We start from the raw sequence: 23814 nt of genomic DNA on the forward strand, positions 1-23814 counted from the left end.
ATTGGTCAGCTTATGTCTGCCATTGGATACCTTCATAATGCGCAACTCAATTTTTCTTGCTCATATGAATGCATTCACCTAAAATGTAGCCCCCCCATGTCAGTTATTTGAAGACACTTGAACTTACCAGTGACCGCTAATACCTATGTACAATAAGGTGTCATCACTTCAATAGAAATCAAAGAATGTAGTCAAATCTGCAGTATTAACTCGTTACCTCATACCACTTTGGCATTTTAACTTATCCTATGACAACAAAATCACAATTCAATAAAATAGAAAGCATGTTTATTATTCAAATATATATTTTGAACCCACTCTCCCTCAACTCTGTGAGGTTTACACCTAGTACGTTACTGAAGGACTGCAGCCTTGTTAAAAACGTTAAGCTGTTGCTTCTGACTCAAGAACCACAACTAGTAATGACTCGAGGTACTGCGACTATGCGCAACGCCAGACCTATGTTCTTTGCCAATGCTTGTTTAAATACGTTTTAGTTAGCAGGGGGGCTTGACTCTAAGACCTGTGAGAGAGAAGACAATGATACTGATAATGTTAAGGAACTGTTTCTTTTTACATCCTTGTAAATGATATATGACTGCCACAGGGTCTACCGGTAGATGACATAGGCCTGTTTGCTTTTATCCAACGAGGTAATATAATGGTCTAATGGATATGTGTCCCTCTAAAGGGGAAGACTTCTGGCAGTTAATTCCACATGAGCACCATTGCATTATATTTGAAGCAACCAATTACCTGCAAGCAGTAACTTGGAACATTTACGTTTGCAAGTCCTCAGGCTTTCGACATTATTATTATTTTTTTTAAGTTTAAAGTTTATTGAAAAAGAAATTGTATCATACATAGAAAGAAATATCATATATGGTAAAATCACAATGAAAAATGTCTATGTCGAATGAAAAGGGTGAGAGGGGAAGAAATGAAGAGGGAGGAGGGGGGGAAACAGCATGGAACAATAAATGGGAGAAAACATTACCTGAACAATAATTCTAATTCATCAACAGTAACAATTGTAAGTAGAATATGAAACATAAACATCAAAAAAGAATCCATAAAAAGGATAAAGGAGTAATAACAAAAGATAATCATCGGGAATATAAAGTAAAAAGACAACAGATAATTTATGGAGGTTTCCTAACTTCAGCCGGAGTATTAACTATAGGCGTTCGTCATTATTAAGCATCAGTCTCCTTTTTCATGTGAGCCCAGCATTTCTCACACGAGGCAGGAAATTCTCTTGGTAACCTATGACTTTTTCATGTTAGTTAAAAAGTACTTCTACTCACCTTTCCCCAGCCTCCATTACGCTACCTGACAAAAAAGCCAGATACATTATATTTTCAGAAACATTTAAAGCGAGGAAAGAAGCTGAGCAGGCAAACATCTTCTCAGTTTATTCATGTACTGAAGTTCTAAACAATTCATCCTCAGTGGGGAGTTAGTTCAGTACAAAAGGCTGCCAATGATATCAGAAGCGAACTGATGTGGTATGTGGCGCATGCATCCCTTCGCTCTCAAAGGAGCCTCCTCTTGTCTCGGTGTGATGAATCTCAGTACCGCCACAAAACCTTTTTCAGACCCCTTCCCCCGTCACCCCGTTTTATGTAATTGTTCATGCTTTAATATGAAGCGCCTTTAACTGTTACGTTTTTTTTATCAAGTTTTTTATCAACTTCCCTTAATCATACCAAGCAACAAGATGTAACGTCATTCTTAAAACATTTCCATTAATTTTCAGTATATACCTATCTCTCTCATGAGAGCAATTCAAACCCCTTAGCTTGCCATCACTAGCTTGCCATCACTAGACGGGCTTAAAATGGTTTTGATACTTGTTTCAAAACTCCTACGCATTTGCCACAGTATTAAAAATGTTATCAGGTGCGGAGTTTAGTTTGTACGTCAAAGTCCTACTAGAAAATGGACATCCCTGAAAAAGTTACTCTAAGTAGCACATCCTTTGGAAGATATCCATGCTCATGGCATCAAAACTGAGGCATTATCCAATGCAATCCAGAGATATGATTGAACCCCTTCTCACCCGTTCTATGGTGCCTCACTTAGGTAACTTCTATAGGCACTACTGTGTAGATGCTATTTTTTCTACTATGTGACTAATGCTATAAGGACCGATTGTCAACTAATTCCAATCAGACCAATGTTTCAACTCCTTCCATCTTGTCTTCATGTATCAATGTACACTTTAATTTTCAGATGGAGCTGTATGAAAGACGAATTAAATCTTCCCCACCTCTGAGATGATTTCTGCACTTATTCATAACCGATTTCATTTACTATACTATATCGGAAGCTTTCTGACCTGATGAAATTTCTACAGATTTGTCAGGAAAGACTTGGGGGCCGATTACGATGTTGTCTGGAAACTCTTCTGACCGAATAGATGTCAGAATCGTTTGTGACCGAATCGGCTTCTGCGAGTCCGAGCGAGCGATTACGATGCTTCCGAACATCGTTCGGTCAGACACACATTGACTTCAATGTATGCCTGTGTTCCGAACGAGAACACAGGCTCCCATTGAAAAAAGGGGTAGTTGCAACCCATGGTGCCTGCCACACTGTGCATGTTTGTAAAGGGGGGTCCCATAGGTACACCCACGGGCCCCAACCAGCAGCCTAGGGATGAATGGGGGCCTGCTACGGGCCCCCAAAGTTAAATTCCGGCAGCCGTTTCGTGTCAGACAAACCAATTTGGAACGGCTGTCAGAATCGGGCATCATAATCGCTCGCTCGGAAACAGTGCCATAGAGCTGTACGATTCAGCTCCGAACAACTCAGCCTGTCTAATGCTGATCAGAACCGATTCGGACAGCCCGAACAGTTTCCTTGCTTTGTAATCGGTTGTTCGGAAATGTATCCGATTCAGTTGGAAATATGGGTTCCAAATCGGATTCTCGGAATCCCATTCTTAACTTTTCCGACCGCCAACGTAATCGGCTACTTAATCTCAGCTTGCTGCGCTTCTGGAAAGACCCAAATCCGGTGTATTCAAAAGTTACCTATAGAACAAACTCTGATGTTCTCCTCCTTGTAACCCAGCATTGTTGATACTCAAGCTTATTTCGTTCTTACATGTAGTGTACACCCATGCCCATTTGGTTAGGTATGTGCTATAGAACACCATTAAGAAATAAAGGTAGTTGTGAACTCTTGAAATGAGCAGATGTGATAAACACTGATGCCATTTTGTTTTTTAAAGCCATGTTGTATGTCACCTTCAGGGTCAAGTGATTGATTTCCGAGGGCTAATTCAAGACGCGATCAAAGGAGCCTCGAATGAGATCACCATAAACAGCCTCAACAGTAATCCGGATCCATCTGTAAGTCACATTATGATTTATGAACTCCGTTCTGACAGTGAGATCTGTAAATACAAAGATAGATCTTTCTCTTATTTTATTGTGCTTGATGTTGGTTTCCTCCTTTGTCCAGGAACGGTTGATCAAACCACTGACGGCTTTCATTGGAATGAGCAGTGAGATGCGAGAACTTGCAACAGTTATAAGTAGGGTAAGAGAATCATTGTGAACTTTTGATGTAGTCAGACAAATATGTTTCCATCTACATGTTTTAAAGTTAAACTGGACGCCATTTCTAATGTGTTTTAAAATTGTATTGAATGTAGTATACGACCTTCCTTCTTACCATATGGATTTAAGCAAATCCTGAATCAGAAAGTCTTCTACCTCAAATCGAATTGACTTTCAGTGTTCATCTCGCTAGCCTCCAGCCAGAACACTGAGCTGGTCATTATAAGAACACATTGAACCTAAATCTTAAAGGAAGTTAAAAAATCTTCATCAGCAGGTTTGCTTCCAGCGTGAGTTGAGAGTTCTGTATTTTTGACAGTAGAGCGTTTCCAGGGAGAGTCCTGAAAAGCTTTTGTGAATTTATACTTTCCAAGTAATGGGGTAAATGCAAGAATGTAGGATTAATGAATGATGTCGCTATTCTGCTAATACACTAAAGTTACTGAGCAACAAGCCGCATAATGACATTTTGCCGGAATTCTCAGTAGTGCCCACTCCTGCATAATACTTTTACAGGCCTAATAGGGTTCCGCGTGTAATATTTTAGTCAGTTTTGGCACAATAGTGGTAATTCTTTATATATTTTGACTATTATTGGCTCGGTGCTGCCCAGTTCTGGTGTAATGCTTGCATTGAAATACTATAAGTAATTTCTGGCTTTTTAAAATTACATTATTGCTACTGCAGACTGAGGTCTCAGTCTATACGATGTAACCTGCCAGCTGGCATTCAAATATGCACACATTTATTCATGCATGCAGGCACTGAAGCCTCCCTGCACTCACCCATTTATCCATCCATCCCGGCACTCAGTTAATGAACCAGTCATCTATGCACTCTTACATTTATCCATCCTGCCTTTGAGTCTCACATTCACTTACCCATCCACACAGCCACCCACACAAACTCTCCAGTCAATGACGATGCACTTCTATTTACAAAATAGCCAAACCTATGTTAGTTTGCCAATGTTTGTTAAGTGTCTTACATTGGAGGTGATATGAAGCGTAGCTAGACTCAAAGGTCACTACTAAGTGTAGGCTTTGTGGCCTTTGTGCATTGGTTATTAACATATATGGCTTGTATCCATCTTCCGCACGAGTAATGTTTCACTCATTGCGGACTCTTCCAGTTTGTAACTCTGTGCGCCATTTCTGTTTAGCTGACACACTCGTTGACACAGAAAAGCGTTAAGCAAATAACAGCAAACAGCCTTGTAGAGTATGGCAGTGTAAAAGGTAAAAAGCAGTGTTTGCTTTTCATATATTACTGGCTGTGAGTTCTCTTCTGGTGCTTGGGCTCTAGGCCTGGGGCAATGGAGTGGACTGGGAATGTTGGAGACACTGAGATCCATGGCGGCACAGGCTCCTAACACCAGTTGGCTCAGTGCCTCACACTAACTGGCCATGCCCTGCCAGCTCTGCACAAAGTCCACGTGCTCGTAGCATCACAGCTGCCAAGGCTCCCCACTTATTCTGCCCAATTGTCTGATCTGCCTACACTCCATATGCATGTAGCCAAGCTCCTAACATGGCCTTTCATGAGCCCTTGAATACCCACACTGCCAAGCTACTCACACTGGTAGGCTCCTCTTAGCAGCTGTCTAGGTGCCCAAAGTGTCTTACACCAACTGCCCCAGCCCTGCCAGCTAATCATGAAGTCTACAAGCTGGTAGCGTTGCACACTGTCTGCTTAAGGTGCCAGTGCTCCTCAGATATTCTGGCCAAGGGCTCTAATTACCCCACACAGTGCGTAAACTCAAGCGCCTAACACAGCCTGTCCATGTACAGTGGAAACCCCCTACTACTAATCTCCTCACATGGCCTGTCCATGTACCCTGAATACCCACACTACTAATCTCCTAACACGGCCAGCCAATGTACCCCGAATACCTACTCTACAAACACGGCCTCCCCATGTACCACAGAATACCCACAGTACTAATCTCCTAACAGGGCCTGTCCCTATACCCCGGAAAACCCACAGTACTAATCTCCTAACACGGCCTGTCTATGCACCCCGAATACCCACTTTACAAACACGGCCTGCTATGTACCCCGGCACACCCACACTACTAATCTCCTAACACGGCTGTCCATGTACCCCGGAATTACCTCAGTACCACTCTCCTAACACGACCTGTACATGTACCCTGAATACCCACCCTACAAACACGGCCTGCCCATGTACCCAGGAATATCCACAGTACTAATCTTGTCACACGGCCGCCCATTTTCTGTAACCCCTCACATACAGTCCATGTGCACCCACATTCCCACAATAATAAGTGCCAGGCGTTCTGTGTTCATTTGCACCAACCACCTCACATGGTTGGTGAAGTGATGTAAAAGGTGACTTGGGCTAACATAACCACCTCTTCCTCACATCCAGGAAGCCATCTGGAGTCTTCTTTTCTCTGGGTACCACACCAATTCAAAAACCTAACAGAGTGGATTTTTAGTCTCTGTAGCTATATCAGATTGTAATTTTAGTATGACAATATGCTGTACTTTAATATACGTTATGGGAGCTGGAAATCTTATGCCGCCTCATTACAATCCAGTAGGCCTGTCTTGAAGTAGAGTGGAACTGGGAGGAGAAGGTGATCTGTGTTTGTGAGTCTTAACTGCAAAGTAAGGAGTGCTGCAGTACGATGGGCTTCTACAGTGGGGGTGCATGAGAAAAGGGATTGTGAAGGGGATACAGCAGTAAAATAGAGGTTACAGCAGAAATTGCAGAGGCCGCCCAACCCCCGAAGGGGGGGAGACTCAGGGGCCGGCACCATAACCAACACCGATCCCTGTAGGAAAACTAGTTATGGGCTGCCAAAAGGGCCCAGAAGCAGAGCCGGTAGCCCCTGCCCCCCCACCCCACCCCACCCTCACGAGCGCCAGAGTGGCGCCAGGCCCCCATCCAATGGGGGGCCTGGCGAGATACAAACCCCCAATGGGGTACAGCACCCGCTAGGCGGGAAAGTTGTGGGGGGGAATATAAACCTCTGCTACCCCAGGTATCTCCTATCTTCATGGAGTGGGGGAGTGGCGCACACTGGTTTTTCGGACCCACCCACCCTCACCTACGAAAAACAGTGTCGCAGTGCTGGACAGCAACAAGAGCGGTTTTATGGAGAAATAATGGCACAATGGTTGGCTAAGGTGACACACCAACAGAGCGGTGTGTAGGAGGAGGGCCACTCACTTTGGGATGCCGCACGGCAGGGTGAGTTGGCTGAGAAAAAAAGAGGGGGTAGCAAACTGAGACGGCACTCGCAGCCCAGACCCAGCCAGATGGCAGGGCAAAAATCGGTAGCGAGCTGGGGCCTAACTCCGGGGAGAAGCTACCCCCCCACCCCCACATGCAAAGGGCGTTGGAGACCAATCAAACAGTGGTTCCAGAAGGGACAAGAAAAGAGGAAGGTCTACAAAGGAACTAACAAAATAACTTTTGGTGCCATGTACGTACTGGGGAAGTGTACAGAATGTACCGCAATGTGATATGCAAAACATGCTAAGGATATGTATGATTTATGACCCATGATATGGCAGTTCGCAAATAACAATGATGATAAAAATGAGTATGTACATAATTCTATTAAACTGCGGTCAACAACGACCCTTGGAATGGAGCTTACATGGACTGTTGAGGAAGCGAGTGATCTGGTAGACCATGGCTGCGTGGCAGGGCCGGCTCTAGGGCGGTGTGAAGGGTGCCACCGCACCAGGTGCTGACTTTGAGGGGGCAGCGTGTTCGGAAGTATTATATGGTTTAAAAAGCACCTGCTGCTGTGTTGCTGGCCTCTGGCAATTTTCAAACAACAATAAAAATGTCAAGATAACCCCAGTGATTGATGTTCTTCCTGGAGAGAGAAGGAGTTTTGTTTAGGGGAAGTTTTAGCACAGAAGGTTAACATGCCTGCTGCAAAGAATGTGTACCATGCAGATCACAAAGTGCATATAATGTAATAGGTCAGTGGTTTTGTCAGAGAGATCCTTTTGTTACTTGCGGCGTAGATGTTAAAATCCTAAAATGGAACAGTGAGCTAATATCTGTCATCAAAGAGCTGCATGTAAACTGCAAGGTATAAATTAGAGCATTATGATTATTTCCCCCGTCTTTCATTATTCTAATGTTTCAAAAAGTGCTCAGTTCGGTAAAAAAAAATCTTATTATTAAATGTAACCACCAACCATAGGGGTTGTCTTTTAAATTCGGAGTCTGTGCTTCTCCAGACCAAGTACTCATAAACTATACTGTCTACCCGTATAGAAGACATGTGGCTCTCCTTGTTGTCTTCTGGCTTATGTAACATTTCCAATACACATACACGTATGATTAATTGTCTCTGTGCAATGTGTGTGGTGTAGAGTGCTCTGACACCGTACACTGCTATAAGCGGCACTATAAAGCTGGATGAGAGTGGTTATTGTGGAGACTTGAGGGGCACTGTTAAAGGGTGGTAGTGAGGGAGTCCGTGGGGGAGGCGCCAACAAACATTGTCACACAGGGCGCTACCAGCGCTAAAGCTGGCCCTGCTGGGTTCGGAGGGGATGACTGGAAATTATAACTCTTCTGTGGGGGGGGGGGGTCCAGTATCTCGGTGCTGCCCTCAGATGATGTGCTGTTGTGAGCTCCATGTGAAGCTGAGAAGGGATGAAGACGGGCACATACGGAATATGGTGGTGTTCCATATTGCAGGACTATAGGAGAATATTTAACCTGGCCTTTCTCCACTTCCTGTTTCACACTGAAAAAACCCTCCTCCCAACACCCCCTTCGTTTGCCTCACACTATCACCATCAGCTCCCTGGTCAACTTACTTTTAAAAGTGTGATCTGTTTCATTTGTTGGTCCTTGCTCTGTGTAAGCATAAGAATCCTCTTCTTGGTGACCACAGTAGAGCGTTATCCACACATGGCTTTTCATTTGGACGGAGGGTCATTCAAAGAGCCTTTTCCAAGAACCATTCCTTACTAGCATCTTTCTTATTCACAGCAGTAATAGTTTGCTGTCCCTAATTGGGACTCTCTGATGTGGACTGGAATATCCCAGCTATCCAGAGATAGTTATTTACATCCAATCTCATCCATGTCAACCATGCAGAGTTTCTCCTCACCCCATCTGGACTCATGAATATATTTGAACATTTATATAAAAATTCCTGGCAAGGCATTTCAATGTGAATGAGTAGTGTGAACAAGATGGGTATGGTTAAGTCTTTCTGTGTTGTTTAGACTGTTGCTTGGTCCCATTCGGTCATCCCAAATAGCTCCACATTTATTGTTGGCAGATTATTTTTTGTAAATCTTTCTATTTTCTTTGTACACTACAGGACATTTATTGTTGTCTGGTTATGTTTTGTAAGTCTTTCTACTTCCTTTGTACACTACAGGACATTTATCTCCAGAATCCCAACGTCCGGTGGGATGATATTATCGGCCTCGATGAAGCCAAACGACTAGTTAAGGAAGCTGTTGTCTATCCTATAAGGGTAAGAACTTGTTGGGTTTTTTTCTGCTCAGTTAGGGATCTATCTTGCGAAACCAACATTATGTTGTTTCTCGTAGTGCTTGTCTGCTACAAACAGCAGTATTTTCGAATAGCTATGTGACAACAGGCTTATTTTCCAAAGATAAAGACCAAGAATGGCAGTTAATAGAAGTCACTTCTTTTGGCAAATCGGCAGGTTTCCTTCATATTCTCCAATATTGTGGCTGGTAGGTGGTGTAGTATTTGTGTAACGGGGGAGGCATTTCAATTAGCGCAGCATAATACAGCTATTCTTTTTCCAGAGAATCAATATATCTTAGTAGCACTGAAATGTTAGGTGGGTTCATTGGTTGTGAAACCAATAATGTGAAAATAATCTTTTTTTGGTCATTCTGGTTTGTTTTTATATTAAGTTGCATATGGTCGCCTGTTTGCCCAAGTTTAGTAATTTGCATCCTCAAGTTCAAAACGTTGTGGAGCGACAAATTAAATATGATCCACCATAATCCATCAAGTTCACTAGTGCATCATGTTCAGTGTGTGTTCTGAACATGTAAAAAGTATTTAGTGGAACTGTATCGGATTAATTATTGATTTGGGGCCTATGAGAATTTCAGTTGACTTTTCAATATTTATAAATGAATGTAAAATGCAGTTAAACAATTTCCTAAAGACTGTCTAAGGATGTGACTCAATTAATTGAATAATCATCTCATTAAAGAAATAATTACATGATAATACATAAGATCAGATTTTGGTCCATTATCAATAAATTATGAATTGGAAACAGAAATTATATCAACTGCATCCTAAAAGAGGGTCTCTATTTGCAATTATGTACGATTATGTTGAGAAGAGCCTAGGTTTATTGTAGACCTAGCTAAGTGAACATTTGCCATAAGTAGATATTGTGGACTTTTTTTGATCGAATCCATGACCTTACCCATTGTCTTAACCTTGTCAATATGAATTAATTTCATCTTAGACATCTTAGATTATTGTGAGTTATTGCACTTTTTTGATTGACAACTAAGAGTCATGGGGCTGCTGGGTCAGTCTACGTGAGCCGTTGGATCTCTTGCACTGTGAGTGATGGCATTCAGCCTGCTAACAAGGGAACATCTGACTAAAAAGAAATGCTCTTCAGGGCCATTTGATAAAGTAATGCATTGGCCCACCATCCGTGGGCCAATGCATTACTTTATCAAATGCATTTTTCTCTTCAAGGTTTTATCTTTTTTATGTTCATCGTTATCATTTTGCTCTTAAACTATGTCTTGAGGTTATAGTAATGCAAAGCCAATAGTACTTTTTCTGTTCCCGAATAAAAATCCTATTTTCCTGTTTTATACATTAAAACTGAAAAGGATTTCTACACCTTCCTGCCTTGAATCACCCGTTGTGTTCTATTTATATTATTTGCAAAGTTGTTTTTTCATTTCCAATTTTTATTTCAAGCATGTGGCCAATGTATTTAGGTGGTAGCGTGTTTTCATTTTTTCTTTTTCATATTATAAATTTGTGACATATTTTTTGCAATAAATACCATAGCTATCGTACCAGCTTACAAAGCTCATACCAACTGGCTTTTTACATTCTTATTTATACCAGCAGTTAAAGTATATGTGCCTCTGTTAACAGTCTTTAATTTGGCCTTTGTTTTGTAGTATCCTCAGCTGTTTACAGGAATCCTCTCACCTTGGAAAGGACTGCTGCTTTATGGACCTCCAGGTAGATATGATTTACACAAAATTGTCGTCTGAAAAATACATATTTCAAAGTTGTGACTTCATCTAGCCTACACCGAAGAAGGCTCGGAAATAAAATAAACAGAAACTGATTATTCTAGGTGTATTCGTGTGAAAGGAAGCTTGTTTGTAAACTGGACCATAGTTAGCAACACTTCTGTTGGAATGAACAATCTTTGTTGTTTGCCTTGGTAGCCTCTGGAGAGAGTGTAGTAAATATCCCAGGAGACATTGCCTGGACAGGATCTTGACTTGACACTGGTAAGCTTGGAGAACTAGAAACCAGGGAGGGGGGTATAGGAGTGAAGAGGAACTGGGAAGCGGGGGTTAGGAGTGGAGTAAATTACGCCTACAACCTGCGTAGATGTACATGTTTTTTCCGAACTGAAAATCAGAATAGATCGAAGATAGGAAAGTGGTTTGTTCCAATTGGACATGGATTTGGGACTATAAAACTGGTCCAGAACGCAAAAGCACGTCATCTACCCGCACTCCCCTATGGGCTGCGTTAGTTGATGGAACCTATCTTTTGCTCTTAGAAGCAGCAAGGGGCACACCCAGGTAGGCTGAGGAGTCTTCCACAGCCCTCAGAACCTTACGGTGAGGCCTCCCAAGAGGAAAAGGAGTGTACAAACTCAGCCTATTGTGACTGGAAGCTGGGCACAAACCGTGAGATGCTAGACGTGCATGGGCGGAACTGAAAAATGTGTAGCTTTCGGCATGGAGAGTCATAATCACGGGCAAGGTAAATTTCTTCAGGAATACTTTGCGTAAGAGCACATGAATCTTGTAAGAAATGTATAGTGTGGAACAAGCATCGTGAAGCCTGATGTGAGATCACTACTGCACTGTGACAGTCTGTTCTCTCACCCAAAAGCTGACAAATGACTTTGGCGAAGAGCCGGCATGGTAAGCCCTAGGCTGAATAGTGAAAACTAAGGGCCTTTTTTGGACTTAGTCAGACGGGATACTCCACCAAAATGTGGAGGATGTTCTGTCCACCATATTACCAGCGCCATAGACTATAATCGAATTGTAAAACGACAGACGGGAACTGCGTTACGTTTGTGATGTAGTATTCCAGCCTCCAAACTTTAAATAATGCCCTATGTCCGAAAAGCAGAGAAACGTAGAGATGCTTTAGAGTTGGGAGTTGAGGATTCTGCGCTGTTGGGAAGTTTGAGATTTTTCTTAAGATCTGTGGCCATTGGGAAAATGCTCTGTGCCCGCTACAGCCAGTCCAGCCCTGATTGTCAAGAAACCCCAGGACAAATATTGTGCTTGATAAATAAATTAATAAAATTCTTATGACGTTAAGGTGGTAAAGCGCAGGCAAGCCAAAACAATGGAAAGTTGTCCGACCCCAGTAGAGAACCACAATGAGTTATTGTAGATTCTCCTTATTCAAGGCGCCTAAGTAAAAGCCATGGAGCTTTGTATGGGCCATCCTTAGTTGTTTGGCCAAGTAAAAGAGAAGCAAATGACTACAGTTCAAGGAAAAGTTGCCTCACCTCCTTCCAGTTGTAGAAGCGGCTGTGTTGATTCATGCTGGATTAATCTGTCCATCACTCTTGTTCTAATGTTCTTTAAAAAGTCATTGGATGTCCGAACCACTGGCAGGGAATGCCGAGAGCAGTCCCTTACCCAGGAGGCAGGCTTCTCAAGTAAAATCTTGTCAAAGTGTGTCCCTCCAGGAGAACAGTTTTACAGAAGGATGTTTGCAAAACGTTTTTGTTTGGGCACATACCCATCTCTATTTTAACAAAAGATTGCGCCCCAGATTAACCGAAGACGTGGAAATGACATTTCAACCATTTTCAACTTTAAACATCTGATTTGCACTGAGAAGGAGACTTTGGCACTGCACCCTCAGCAAGAGAGCAACCCCCAGGGTCAGTACACACGTTTTCACCGGGGTCATGCAGATGGGTATTTTGGAATTCTAATGAGTCCTCCACCTATGGCCGGTGCCCAAAAATAGTTTTTTTTCCACCTTGTAAATTCTGTATCAAACAATTATTTAATTGAATGTCTGGGCAGCATGGAAATCTAGAACAGTCTCACGCTGAAAACCGATTGTTACAGGTAAGTAACTTTTTCTTTACATTCCCACTGCTTTCCCTGAGGTTGGTAATCGCAGACACAATTTAAGCCACACTTGAGAGTAGCTTGAGAGGTCGGTACCATGAATACCTATCAGTCAATCAGTCAAGGTTGGGAAAGCGCAACTACTCATCCGTGAGGGTCTCAAGGCGCTGTGGGGAGAAGGGGGTGGCTCCATTGAGTGCTGGGGTCATCCGAAACGCCAGGTCTTGAGGTACTTCCTGAACTGGGACAATGTGGGAGCTTTCCGGAGGTGGACCTAAAGCTTTTTTTAACATAAAATCACAACAAGATGACTGTTTATTTTTTAAATATATAAATTATATGATGCAGACTCGTCTTCAGCAGTTTAGGACTCTCAAGTTTTGAGAGAAGAGATGTTCAAAGAATAAATACCTTAAAGGCATAGGACATTTAATACAGCATTTAAGCATTGCTTGCATTGTAGGACATTCTGTACAAGTTAAAGAGCACTCAGAGCCATCAGAAGCTAAGCTGGGTTTTATGATGTGTTTGAATTTAAAGCACAGCTTTACTTTCATAATGGCAGATGTATTGCAACTCTTGAAATTGAGGACGAACATTGACAAACGACTCTGTGCTCTGTGCGCAGCATCCGTCCAATCACAATCCAGGATTTGATTGCATGGGTTTATGGCAGCTGTTAGCTACAGTATTGTTTTGATTAACATACTTTAAAATTCATATGCACGTTGTTTATCACTTCTGCCTTAATGAGTGTGTGGCATTTAGCTGTCGCCTGTTATAATGACAACCTTTTGCGACATCTTTCCCTTTCTTCCCATTTGCTTTGTGCACCTCCCAGCACAGAACCAGTTCTAGCCTGAAGAAAGCCCTGTCTTCTGGGTTTCAGCTGCTAGTCTGTCTCTTGCGTTTTACTTCTCTCTCTGCACTTCTTACTTGGCAACTCCATAAAAGGTCAAATAGAGAAAAGGGAAGAAAAGAAGAGGGGCGTGGCTTGTGGAATGTGATGTCAGAACAATAAGAGTGTTTGCTCTCATTTAGGAAGGCTTTAAAAACCTTTATGTGGTCTGTCAACGCTGTGGTTGTTCCTATCCCACAAGCGCTTGAACAGGTTTTGCATGGTGGTGCTATAGAAATGTTCATTGGACGATGATGTATTTTATTGGACTCTTATCTCACATTCTGTCATGGGATATCATATGATGAAGGACGTCATCACTAAGGCCATGCATGTTCACTTACAATGAATTTGTGTTTATTAACATGTATAACTTTTTTAAGTCTTTTTTAAAATTATATTAATATGATCATTTTATTAGCAAAATTGTAACTTTTATCGTGTATAAATTTGTTGTTCTCGTAAGAGAACTGAATCAAATAAATTATTCATTCATTCATTCATTCATTCATTCACTTACATGAGGGTATGCCTTTCTCATTCTAAGGGCTTCCATTCTAGCAGCCTCATGAGCATCTTTGGGTGCTGCACCCCACTTGCTTAGATATTGACAAGTCTGCTGATAAGTGATTAGGTAATTTCTAGAGGTGATTTCCTCAGCATGTAATATTTTTGTAATGTGAAGTGGTTCAACAGCCATTAAAATAATTTGCGACCAATGAAAAAGTCAATATGTGCACACATCGTGTTTTCTGCAAGCGCAAAATCTCATTCTTTACTCTTTAGAATTTCCCATGATGTACTCGCTCGAAAATTACACAGTTGTAGAAATGGACCTCCTGGTGGAGATGATGTCAGGCATATTTCTACTCTGGATGTGGTTGGTGGTTCACTGTTGTAAAGGGCAGGAATGTATCTGCATGCAGGGTAGAGTCTGTGAGTCCACAATTTCCTAGAAGTACTCCAGGAGTTTTGCGAAAAAAAATAAAAAACAAAATCACTCCAAATATAAAACAATATACATATATTTATGTATTTCATATAGTAAAATGAGCTGATTTCAGTCCTGAAACGTTCTTAGGTGTACACAGCGGTTTCTCTGTCCTCTGTTTTTGCCATTGGGGAAGCTGGAATTCTCATCTAGATTTTACCTTACCAATCTCGGGAATCCCAACTCTGGTCGATCGGATCTTTTTACCTGCTTAGAAGTGTAGAGGGAAGATATCCAATTTTTATTTTAAACCACTTTGCAAACCAAATCAACTTTTCAAATTAAAGAACACCTGACTATGAACTGAAGTTTAAAAATGTATTACAAAGCCAAAAACAACTGGATGTACAAACATCTCAGCAAAAGATTTAGGAAATAAACCGGCACTAATACAAACATAATCCTACGCAGAAGTCTCAAACGACTCAGAACGAAAATCAAAGTCAATTCAAGAAGCATCAGACATGCTATAACAGTCCCTACTTGAAGTCTGGACTGTATTTACAGAAAAGGAAAAATTTACTTAGTCTGTCCCTACACTTACTCTAAAGTGACATCCCTACTTAACATCACTCCCAGGCAAGAGTAAAGGTTATTGTTATTGTTATTTTATTTTATACCGCGCCTAATCACCTACAGGTCTCTAAGCGCCAGGAAAAGATGGTACAGGACAATAACATAGCGTGTCAGCAGTGGAGACTTCCTAAGAAGTACACTAACTTTCCGATAAGTAGCCTAAGCTACCGAGCTCGTTCTAAGATGCTCCTTCCTACACCCTACTCTGCCTTAAGTTTCCAAAGTCCGCTCTGTCTACATCCTGCTTCCCAAACCGCGCCCTACCTCAGTCTACTCCAACCTACTCTCCAAGACTGCCCTCAAAGACTGCGCTCCACTCTCGGGGTGCTGTCCCTAATACGAAATCCCAAAACCAGCAGGCACGCCCCAAACACGCCTCTCTGGGCAGGTGTCCGTCCATGGATTTTTCCAGCATGGCGTGCTTCCATCGGAGTCCGTTGAGGTGTCCTTGGGTCCCAGGCACCTTCGCCGCCAAATGTTGCCTTCCTGCATTCTTCGTTCACTCCTCTATCCTCGCGCCTACCATCCTAACTCCTAAGCAATGGATTATTCACCTATGGCCATGGCCTTTCATTTGCAAATTGAAATACGTGAGAAGCAGTCTTGCACACATTCGAAGTTACAATTCGATATTTGCTGAGACAGCCTTTCCCAAGGAGAAATCATTTCACATTCGAGTAAGGCTAACTAAAGAAATTACAGTTAGGCCTCTAATGGCTTCTTCATATACCAGTCCTTTACACATTTTAAATGCATTTCTAATATAACATGAACATTACAATTCTACATCATGTTAACACATTAGTAGATTTCATTTCTAAAGCACACATTTCTAACGTTAGCATCACTCCTTTCCTCACTAAGCAATTACACTTGCAACTTTAATATGGCACGACTAACCTAATGCAGCATTTTACACACAGGACATTAGTTTCTCGACATTACCTAAGGCACATTCTTTGGTTAAGGCACTATATTAGACTTCAAATAACGTAAGCATACAACTATAAATTTAACATGATCCTCTAAATATGCGGTTGCTGACTACCCATGATTATAATGCACCCCTACGAATTTTCAAATAACATGGCACTCTCTCACCATTCTCTGCTTTTTGTTCTTCCCTCTATTTGACTTTTTCTACTGGTTTCTTCCCTCTTAATGCCGTTCCTAGTCTGCCACCATTTCCATACTACCGCCCCCCCACACCCTGACACCAGGAGCTACTTAATAGAGGCCGTAGCGCGACCCCATTGAGCAAGTCCTTGTGCAAGCTCCCCCTGCGACAGTTCTTCAGTCCAGCTTGCACGCAGTCCGCCACCCACTGCTGCCGTCTGCTGCACCTCCTCAGTTCATTTTCTCTCCTATATCTTCCTGTTCTCTGCTTGTTTTTATCTGCCCTGTTTGATTTTCTGGTCGGTTTTTGACCTTTTCTGCCCTGTTTTGCTGCTTTTTGCTCCTTTATCTGCCCTCTGGTTTTACTTTACCTGCACTGTTTTGACTTTCTCTGCCCTATATTTGTACTTTCTCTGCTCAATTTTTGACCGTTTCTGCCCTCTGTTTTGTGCTTTTTGCTCGTTTCTTTGCCCTATGGTTTTACTTTCTTTGCACTGTTAGACCTTCCCTCTGTGTTTGCCATTTTCTACTCTTTTTTCTCCCCTCTTTTTGACTTTTTCAGCTTGTTTTTTACATTTCCCTGCCGTTTCCCACCTCCCGCCATTTCTCTCCTCCCGCCACCCAGCGCCCTCCCTCTCCCAGGTCCCACTTAATGGAGGCTGCAGCACGACCGAATTGAGCAGGTCCTTGTGCCAGTCCCCCTGCACCAGTTTTCCTGTCCAGCTTGCCCACAGTCCGCAACCGTCTGCTGCCTTCTGCTGCACCTCCTCTGCTCATTTTCTGCCCATATCTTACTATTCTCTGCTCATTTTTTCTGCCCTGATTGGTTTTTTTCTGCTACTTTTTTGACCATTTCTGCTCTCTGTTTTGCCACTTTTTGCTCATTTCTCGGCCCTCTGTTTTTACTTTCTCTGCTCTGTTCTGACTTTCTCTGCCCTCTGTTTTGCTGTTCTTAGCTCTTTTTCCTGTCCTGTTTGATTTTTTCTGCTAATTGCTTCCCTCTTTCTGCTCTTTCCCTCCTCCCGTCACCCTGCGCCCCACCCTCCGCCCAGCACCTACTTAATGGAGACGCGCAGCACGCCGAAAGGTGCGCCAAAGGCAAGCCTGTCCCTGCCTGTCTGCGCATTTTACAAATGTAACTTTCATCTTTTAACTGGAACAGCTAGAGATTTGGAGTTTGGGCTCTCTGAGCTCACAATTTAATAACACATCTTTTAATAAAGGTGTTTTTTAAATAGTGTGTTTGAAAATGCCACTTTTAGAAAGTGCATGTTCTTGTTTAACCATCCTGTGCCTCTGCCTGCCTGTGGAAGCAACATCTGGTTAAGACTGACAGGGGTCTGTTTGTGCATTCACTCTAGACAGTTACACAATTGGAGTTGAGGAGTGCCATGCATATCCTGATGGTCCATCACCAGGCTGATAGGCCTTCCTGAACTAGAGCGGTGGGAGATGTCACCTGCACCTGAATATGGCTGTGCATGGCCTCCAGGGAATTGTAGACAATGCTGTCTCCAACCCCCTCGAGTGAGTCTGGAGCCAAGACCAGGCAGGACCAGAACTTGTGCGCTACAAAGAAAATCCTTTGAAGTATCCCTACTTCAAAGGCCAAAAGGGCTATAAGTAGTGGACCTGAAACCACAAACTTTAGAACACTTCTGGACTAAGAAGACCCTGCCGAGAAGAAGAGCTGCCAGGAAGGCTACTGCCCCTTTGCTGTGTGTTACTTTGCTGGGTTGGCCAGCAGGTGCTAGTTCGGTCTGTGGACAGTGGAAAGGACTGAACTTTTACTTTACTGTTTCTTGCTTAAGAAGATTGTCCAAGGGCTTGAAGTAGAGCTCACCTCCTGTTAAGAAGACCCAAAGAGTTCACTTGCAGCATCCCTGAACTCCACTGCTGGGAGTTCCGACCTGTCTGGTGGTGCCAATTCCCGATCTGGGCCCTTAGAGGTTGTTTTGCTGCAGAAAACCTGCAAAATCGACACATCGCCCTTCCCGCGCCTGTTTTTCCACCCCAGCACCGCCGTTTGGAAGAAATTTCCATGCACCGCTACCATGCGGCCAAAGAAATCAACGCAGTCCCTGCCAGCGGCCCGAAGAACTGCTGTATGCCGAGTTCAGCGCACTGTGTCTCTGAAGTCTGAGACCACCGCACTAACTCCGACGAAGGCCCTGCTGTGTGACTGTCAATATAATTGCATCGTGGGACCGCGGCTTAAGAAACCGACGCAGCACCTGTTTGCTGCCGCTACTGCATCAATCTCCACTGCATTCCATATTTCCAGGCATTGCACATGTGCGCCACGCATCTCCAATGTAGCACCTGCAGACCAGAACTGTCTCGGAATTGACACATCACTTCTCCCTACAGTCCAGACGATGCATCACTTCTCCTGTGTGCAGCAGAACGGTCTCCTTGCCTCCCCATGGCTCAGGAACTGACGCATCCAGTGTTTTCTGATGCTTCCCTCCTCCTCTGCCGCTGCTCTATCTTGTGGATTTTGATGCATTTGAAGTACTTTATGTAGAAGTCACGCACCCCTTAGAGTTCTATTGACAGAATTGCTTGAAACCTTTTAAAAGTCATAGTTTGAGTTCTGTATGTTGGATTATTGTCGTTTTGGTCTTGTTTGGTTTAGATAAAGATACTTCATTTTTTTAAACTGCTGTGGTGTCCATTTGTAGTGTATTCACTGTGCTACTGTGTGTGTTTTGTACAAATACTTTACAATTGCCTCTGAGATAGGCCTGACTGCTCGTGCCAAGCTACCAAGGGGGTGAGCCGGGGTTATCTTGGGTTTTTTAATGCCCTTATCCTGACTAGAAGGAAAGGTCCCTACATGGACAGGCTGTATACCACTGCCAACTAGTGACCCCCATTTCTAACAGATAAGACATTGCTTATGCATTTTGCACCACAGGCCGTATTGATGTTGTGTTGCGTCAGGACTGAAAAAAGAGATTTCCCTTTGAGGTGACAAATAGTGGGTGGCTCACTATTAAACTATTTTTATTTATTTTGTGAACTTGGCCGAAGGGCATTAGAGCGCTCTATATGAGCGCCAGATTACATGAGCTAAAATTATGTTTTTTAGGCAGGGAGAGATTGAGGATGTTGAGTCGATGCAAGTACTCCAACCTAACTCTCCGGGTACAAAGTCGCCAGCTCTGGCTTCCGTTATTCTGAGGTAATGTAGAATAAAGGAAAACAGGGACATATAAAAATATGCCCCTCTGGAATATGACGAAAATAGCTCCAAGAAATCTGACCATACTGACCTTACAGATCTGTTCCTCAGAATTTCAACTAACGAGTGTGTTTAGGCCCGGCAACTACCATCTGTACACACTTCTTCTGACCATCCAAAATAATCTGCCCCACTCCTGTCTTATATCTGCTCCACTTCAGTCTGCCCCACCCAAGTCCAAAACAATCCACCTCACTGCAGTCCAAAACAATCTGCCCCACTCCAATCCAAAACAATCTTCCCCACTCTAATCTGACCCACTTCAATCCAAAACAATCTACCCCACTCCAGTCAACCCCACTACAATATAAAACAATCTGACCCACTCCAATCAGCCCCAATACAATCCAAAACAATCTGATCCACTCCAATCAGCCCCACTCCAGCCTGCCCCACACCAATCTGCCCTATTCCAATCCAAAACAATCTGCCCCGATCCAATCCAAAACAATCTGCCCAACTCCAATCTGCCCCACTCCAATCCGCCCCACTCCAATCCGCCCCACTCCAATCCTAAACAATCCGCCCTACTCCAATCTGCCCCACTTTAATCAAATCCACCTCACCCCAATTTAATCCAATCCACCCCACTCCAATCCACCCCAATTTAGCCAAATCAAATCTACCCACTCCAATCCATCCCGTACTACTCCAATTTACCTAAATCCAATCCACCCCACTCTAATACAGCTAAACCCACCCCAATCTATTCCACCTCAATTCAATCCACCCCACTGCAATCCAATCTACTCCACTCCAAACCACCTCACCTTACGCCATTTTAATTCACCCCACTCCATTCCACCCCATTCCAATACACCCCACTCCACCCTACCCTACCCAACCCCACACCACCCCATTTCAATACACCCTACTCCAATCTATTTCACCCCATCCAGTTCATCCCTCTCCAATCACCCCACTCCACTGCAGTCTAATCCACCCACCCGTTTTTTAGGTTTTGCCCGCACAGTCCTTGTGCTGTGTTTGTGAAATCTCTTGTATTTAATATATCTTAAAAGGGGGTTCTTTCCGGTTCCCATGCCAAATCACTGTGTTCATTTGCTTTTGTGTGGAGTTTTATTTTGTTAACTTCCCCCTTTCCTTGGCTACACGGGAGGGGAGAGCCACTGAACCCGTCTGCAGAGACTGCCGGGCAGGCTGTCAGTAGACAAGAAAAGGGCCAGACGGACAGCAGCAGGTTTGGGGCAACTCCTCTTCAGACTGTATTGGCAAATAGACTACCCGGACGCCACGAGTGAGTGACACTTTGAATAACCTGTTGTTTCCTCTAGGGGAGTCTTCCTGGAGGAGAGCGTTACTGTGGGAAGGGTAGAATAAATAAATACAGTACTTCTACTAAAGCTGTTCACACTGTTTAAGCCCCATTCACTGTCAAGATAAGATCTCTTCCCATGGAATAGGCAGCCAGCTTCTAACAGTATGCTGAAATGCTTGATTTCTATTACTTAGTTGTGTAAAGCTGATGCTTTAGCTTTAGAACATTTATGGCATTTTCTATTCAATCCTCAGTACCTTTCTTTGCACTTTGTAGGCATTATCGGATTGATTTTTAGGTCATTATGATCAAATTCTAAATGTTGTATTAAACTTTGCACGTTAAAAACACATCTGACTATATTTTACTACTAACAGGCAATCACAATTGCAGTTACTTTGCAGTTAAAAGGTACGTCATGTGAATGGTGCTGTAGGTGTAGTGGCACCTTGGCCAAAAGCTCAAGGGACCCCACTTAACTCCGATTATTGTTAACATTTAAAACTAAATAGGCAGACACAAGTGCAGTTACCTTGCAGAAAACAGGGTCATTATTTCAATGGTGCAGCAGGTGCAGTGGCACTAGGGCCAAATGTTGTCAGAACTCCTCTAAACACCAACTATTGCTATAGTTAACTACTAAATAAATAGTCACAAGTGCAGTTACCTTGCAGGCATTAGGGGCATGATTTGAATGGTGCCACAGGCGCAGTGACACTGGGCCCAAAAGTTGTCAAAACTCCTCTAAACACATAATATTGCTATTACATCAATTAATTCTATTATTTTCCCCTTTCATTTCATTTTTCAAAATGTTGCTATTACTTACCCACACTATACCCCTAGTAACAGCACAATATATTGCCTTTATGTATGTAAACAAGTCATAATACTTTAACATACTTTCTGTAACTTAAATTGTACAACTACTCAGCAAGCAACACTTACAACAAAAAACAGCATATTAACATAGGGGAAATGTAATGCATTTACCAATGCTTGTTTTCTTTGTCCTATGCCCTTTACCTAATCTCCCCACTGCATAGTACTATGAGCAACAGCGCAATATATTGCCTTCCTCAATAAACAAGTGATAACACTTTAACAGGGTTTCAGTAAATTATATTGCACAACTGCTCACCAAGCTACAACTTACAGCAAAAAACAGCTTATTATTAATCACATAGGTGAGGCCCATTGCATTTACCAATGCTTGTTTGTCAAAAGCATCTCGCAAGCGATTATGTTATCTGCATGCATTAGCGCATACAATCACAGGCTCGACCCTAACAAGGATCTCTGTGACAAAAGCAGTAACCCACTGAGCAATGCACATAATCGGCATGGTACAAGTCCTTTGCATCAGGCATATTAACCCTCTGCACTACCTTAGACGATTCAAAACTGCCACTAGACAAAACTTAGTTCTCTCTCCAGCAGGTACATTAATCACCAGAGTTATCTTGACACTTTTATCATTTCCTGAAAACTGTTGGCTGTACAAGGAACACTGCAGTGCTTTCAAAACTGCTGCGCTGCTACAAAACCGACCCCCACTAACCAGAGCGCCCCGCACTCGTCCTGCCTCTTGGGTAGGGTGACCAGACGTCCCGGATTTGCCCGGACAGTCCAGTTTTTTCACCAGCTGTCTCGGCAGAGTTCGGCAATTTTGGCTCATGTCCCGGTTTTTAGAGGGGGTTGACTGAAAACAGTGACAGGCACTTTTTTGGGTGTTATAAAGCTGTGCAAGTTAGCAACTGTTATAAGTAAACAATTTAATTAATAGGTATGATTTTGGTTGTAGAAGTTACATTTTATTTACTTTCTTAATGCATCTTCTGTGATCCTATGTTGATGACAGCTGTCATTCTGAGCCATTCCGTGGATGAAAAAGTGTAGTCCTTCTTCTATTTTTCCCAAATGCCCCTGTTTTTGGTACTCAAGATCTGGTCACCCTACTCCCGGGGAAACACTGATGCCTGGTACGGCCAGTCGGCCTTGGCTGTATACCTCCTCATGCCTGGCCCAGGGTCGTGGAGTCCTCTATGAATCCCCTCTGATGACAAAGTCCCGTCTCTTAAAAGGTATGACAGAATACCTATTATTGTGAAGCACCTGGGGCATCTGGCAACCGTACATAGTGCTTTGGACATCACATCGAAGCACTACTGTCACCGGACAAGCTTGCCACTGCTTCCTCTGAAACGCCTCTTCGATGCTGTGGAATTGCTGATGGATAAAGCTCTTCCGGTTCCACATGTACAAAGCTGGTGCCTGTTCCAAAGCCAAGCTGACTGCATTCACTGTCCAGCGCAGTGGTCGAAGTGGGTGGGATCGGAAGGGCACGGGTTGCCCATACTGTAGTGTAGTTCCTATATTCCCAATAGGCTCTGCGCATTGGAATAATATATCCTATAGATTTGACGTAGGACTGAGGTCAACTAGGTCTCTATCGAATATACTAAACTTAAGTGTGCGTGTGCCAGCTAACTCTGAGGTCACTAGCATCTTTCTCAAATACACAAGAAGGGATAAGTTTCTGACAACCGCATAAACATGACAACTGTGTTTCCCAAGAATAAGAATATATCTCTGAGTCGTGGAAACAATAGATAAGTATTTCACTCAGTCAATCGTGCATGCTTCATTTCTACAGAGTTGGAGAGAAATAGAGAGATGGGCGTTTTTTAATAAAAGGCTTTATTGAAGTCTTCTTTCTCATGCAAGAGAGGTGAACTGCTACAATCGTTATGCAGACTGCAAAGTATAATGCGTACAGCGTAAACGGTAATATGAAATAATATTGTAAGAGCAT

The 23814-nt window shown here is 43.0% G+C and overlaps 1 protein-coding gene across 1 annotated transcript in view; it reads left to right on the forward strand.

Moving 5' to 3' along the window:
- The window catches only part of KATNAL2 (katanin catalytic subunit A1 like 2), a 291910-nt gene that overhangs the window by 87044 nt on the left and 181052 nt on the right, over nucleotides 1-23814 (forward strand). Inside the window, exons 7-10 of the mRNA XM_078677255.1 lie at nucleotides 3261-3359; nucleotides 3472-3549; nucleotides 8959-9057; nucleotides 10724-10787. Of these exons, the coding sequence (XP_078533381.1) occupies nucleotides 3261-3359; nucleotides 3472-3549; nucleotides 8959-9057; nucleotides 10724-10787 (340 nt within the window). The remainder of the gene's footprint in view (nucleotides 1-3260; nucleotides 3360-3471; nucleotides 3550-8958; nucleotides 9058-10723; nucleotides 10788-23814) is intronic.

This window comes from Lissotriton helveticus, chromosome 2_1 (genome assembly GCF_964261635.1).
Source record: "Lissotriton helveticus chromosome 2_1, aLisHel1.1, whole genome shotgun sequence".
Lineage (NCBI taxonomy): Eukaryota > Metazoa > Chordata > Amphibia > Caudata > Salamandridae > Lissotriton > Lissotriton helveticus.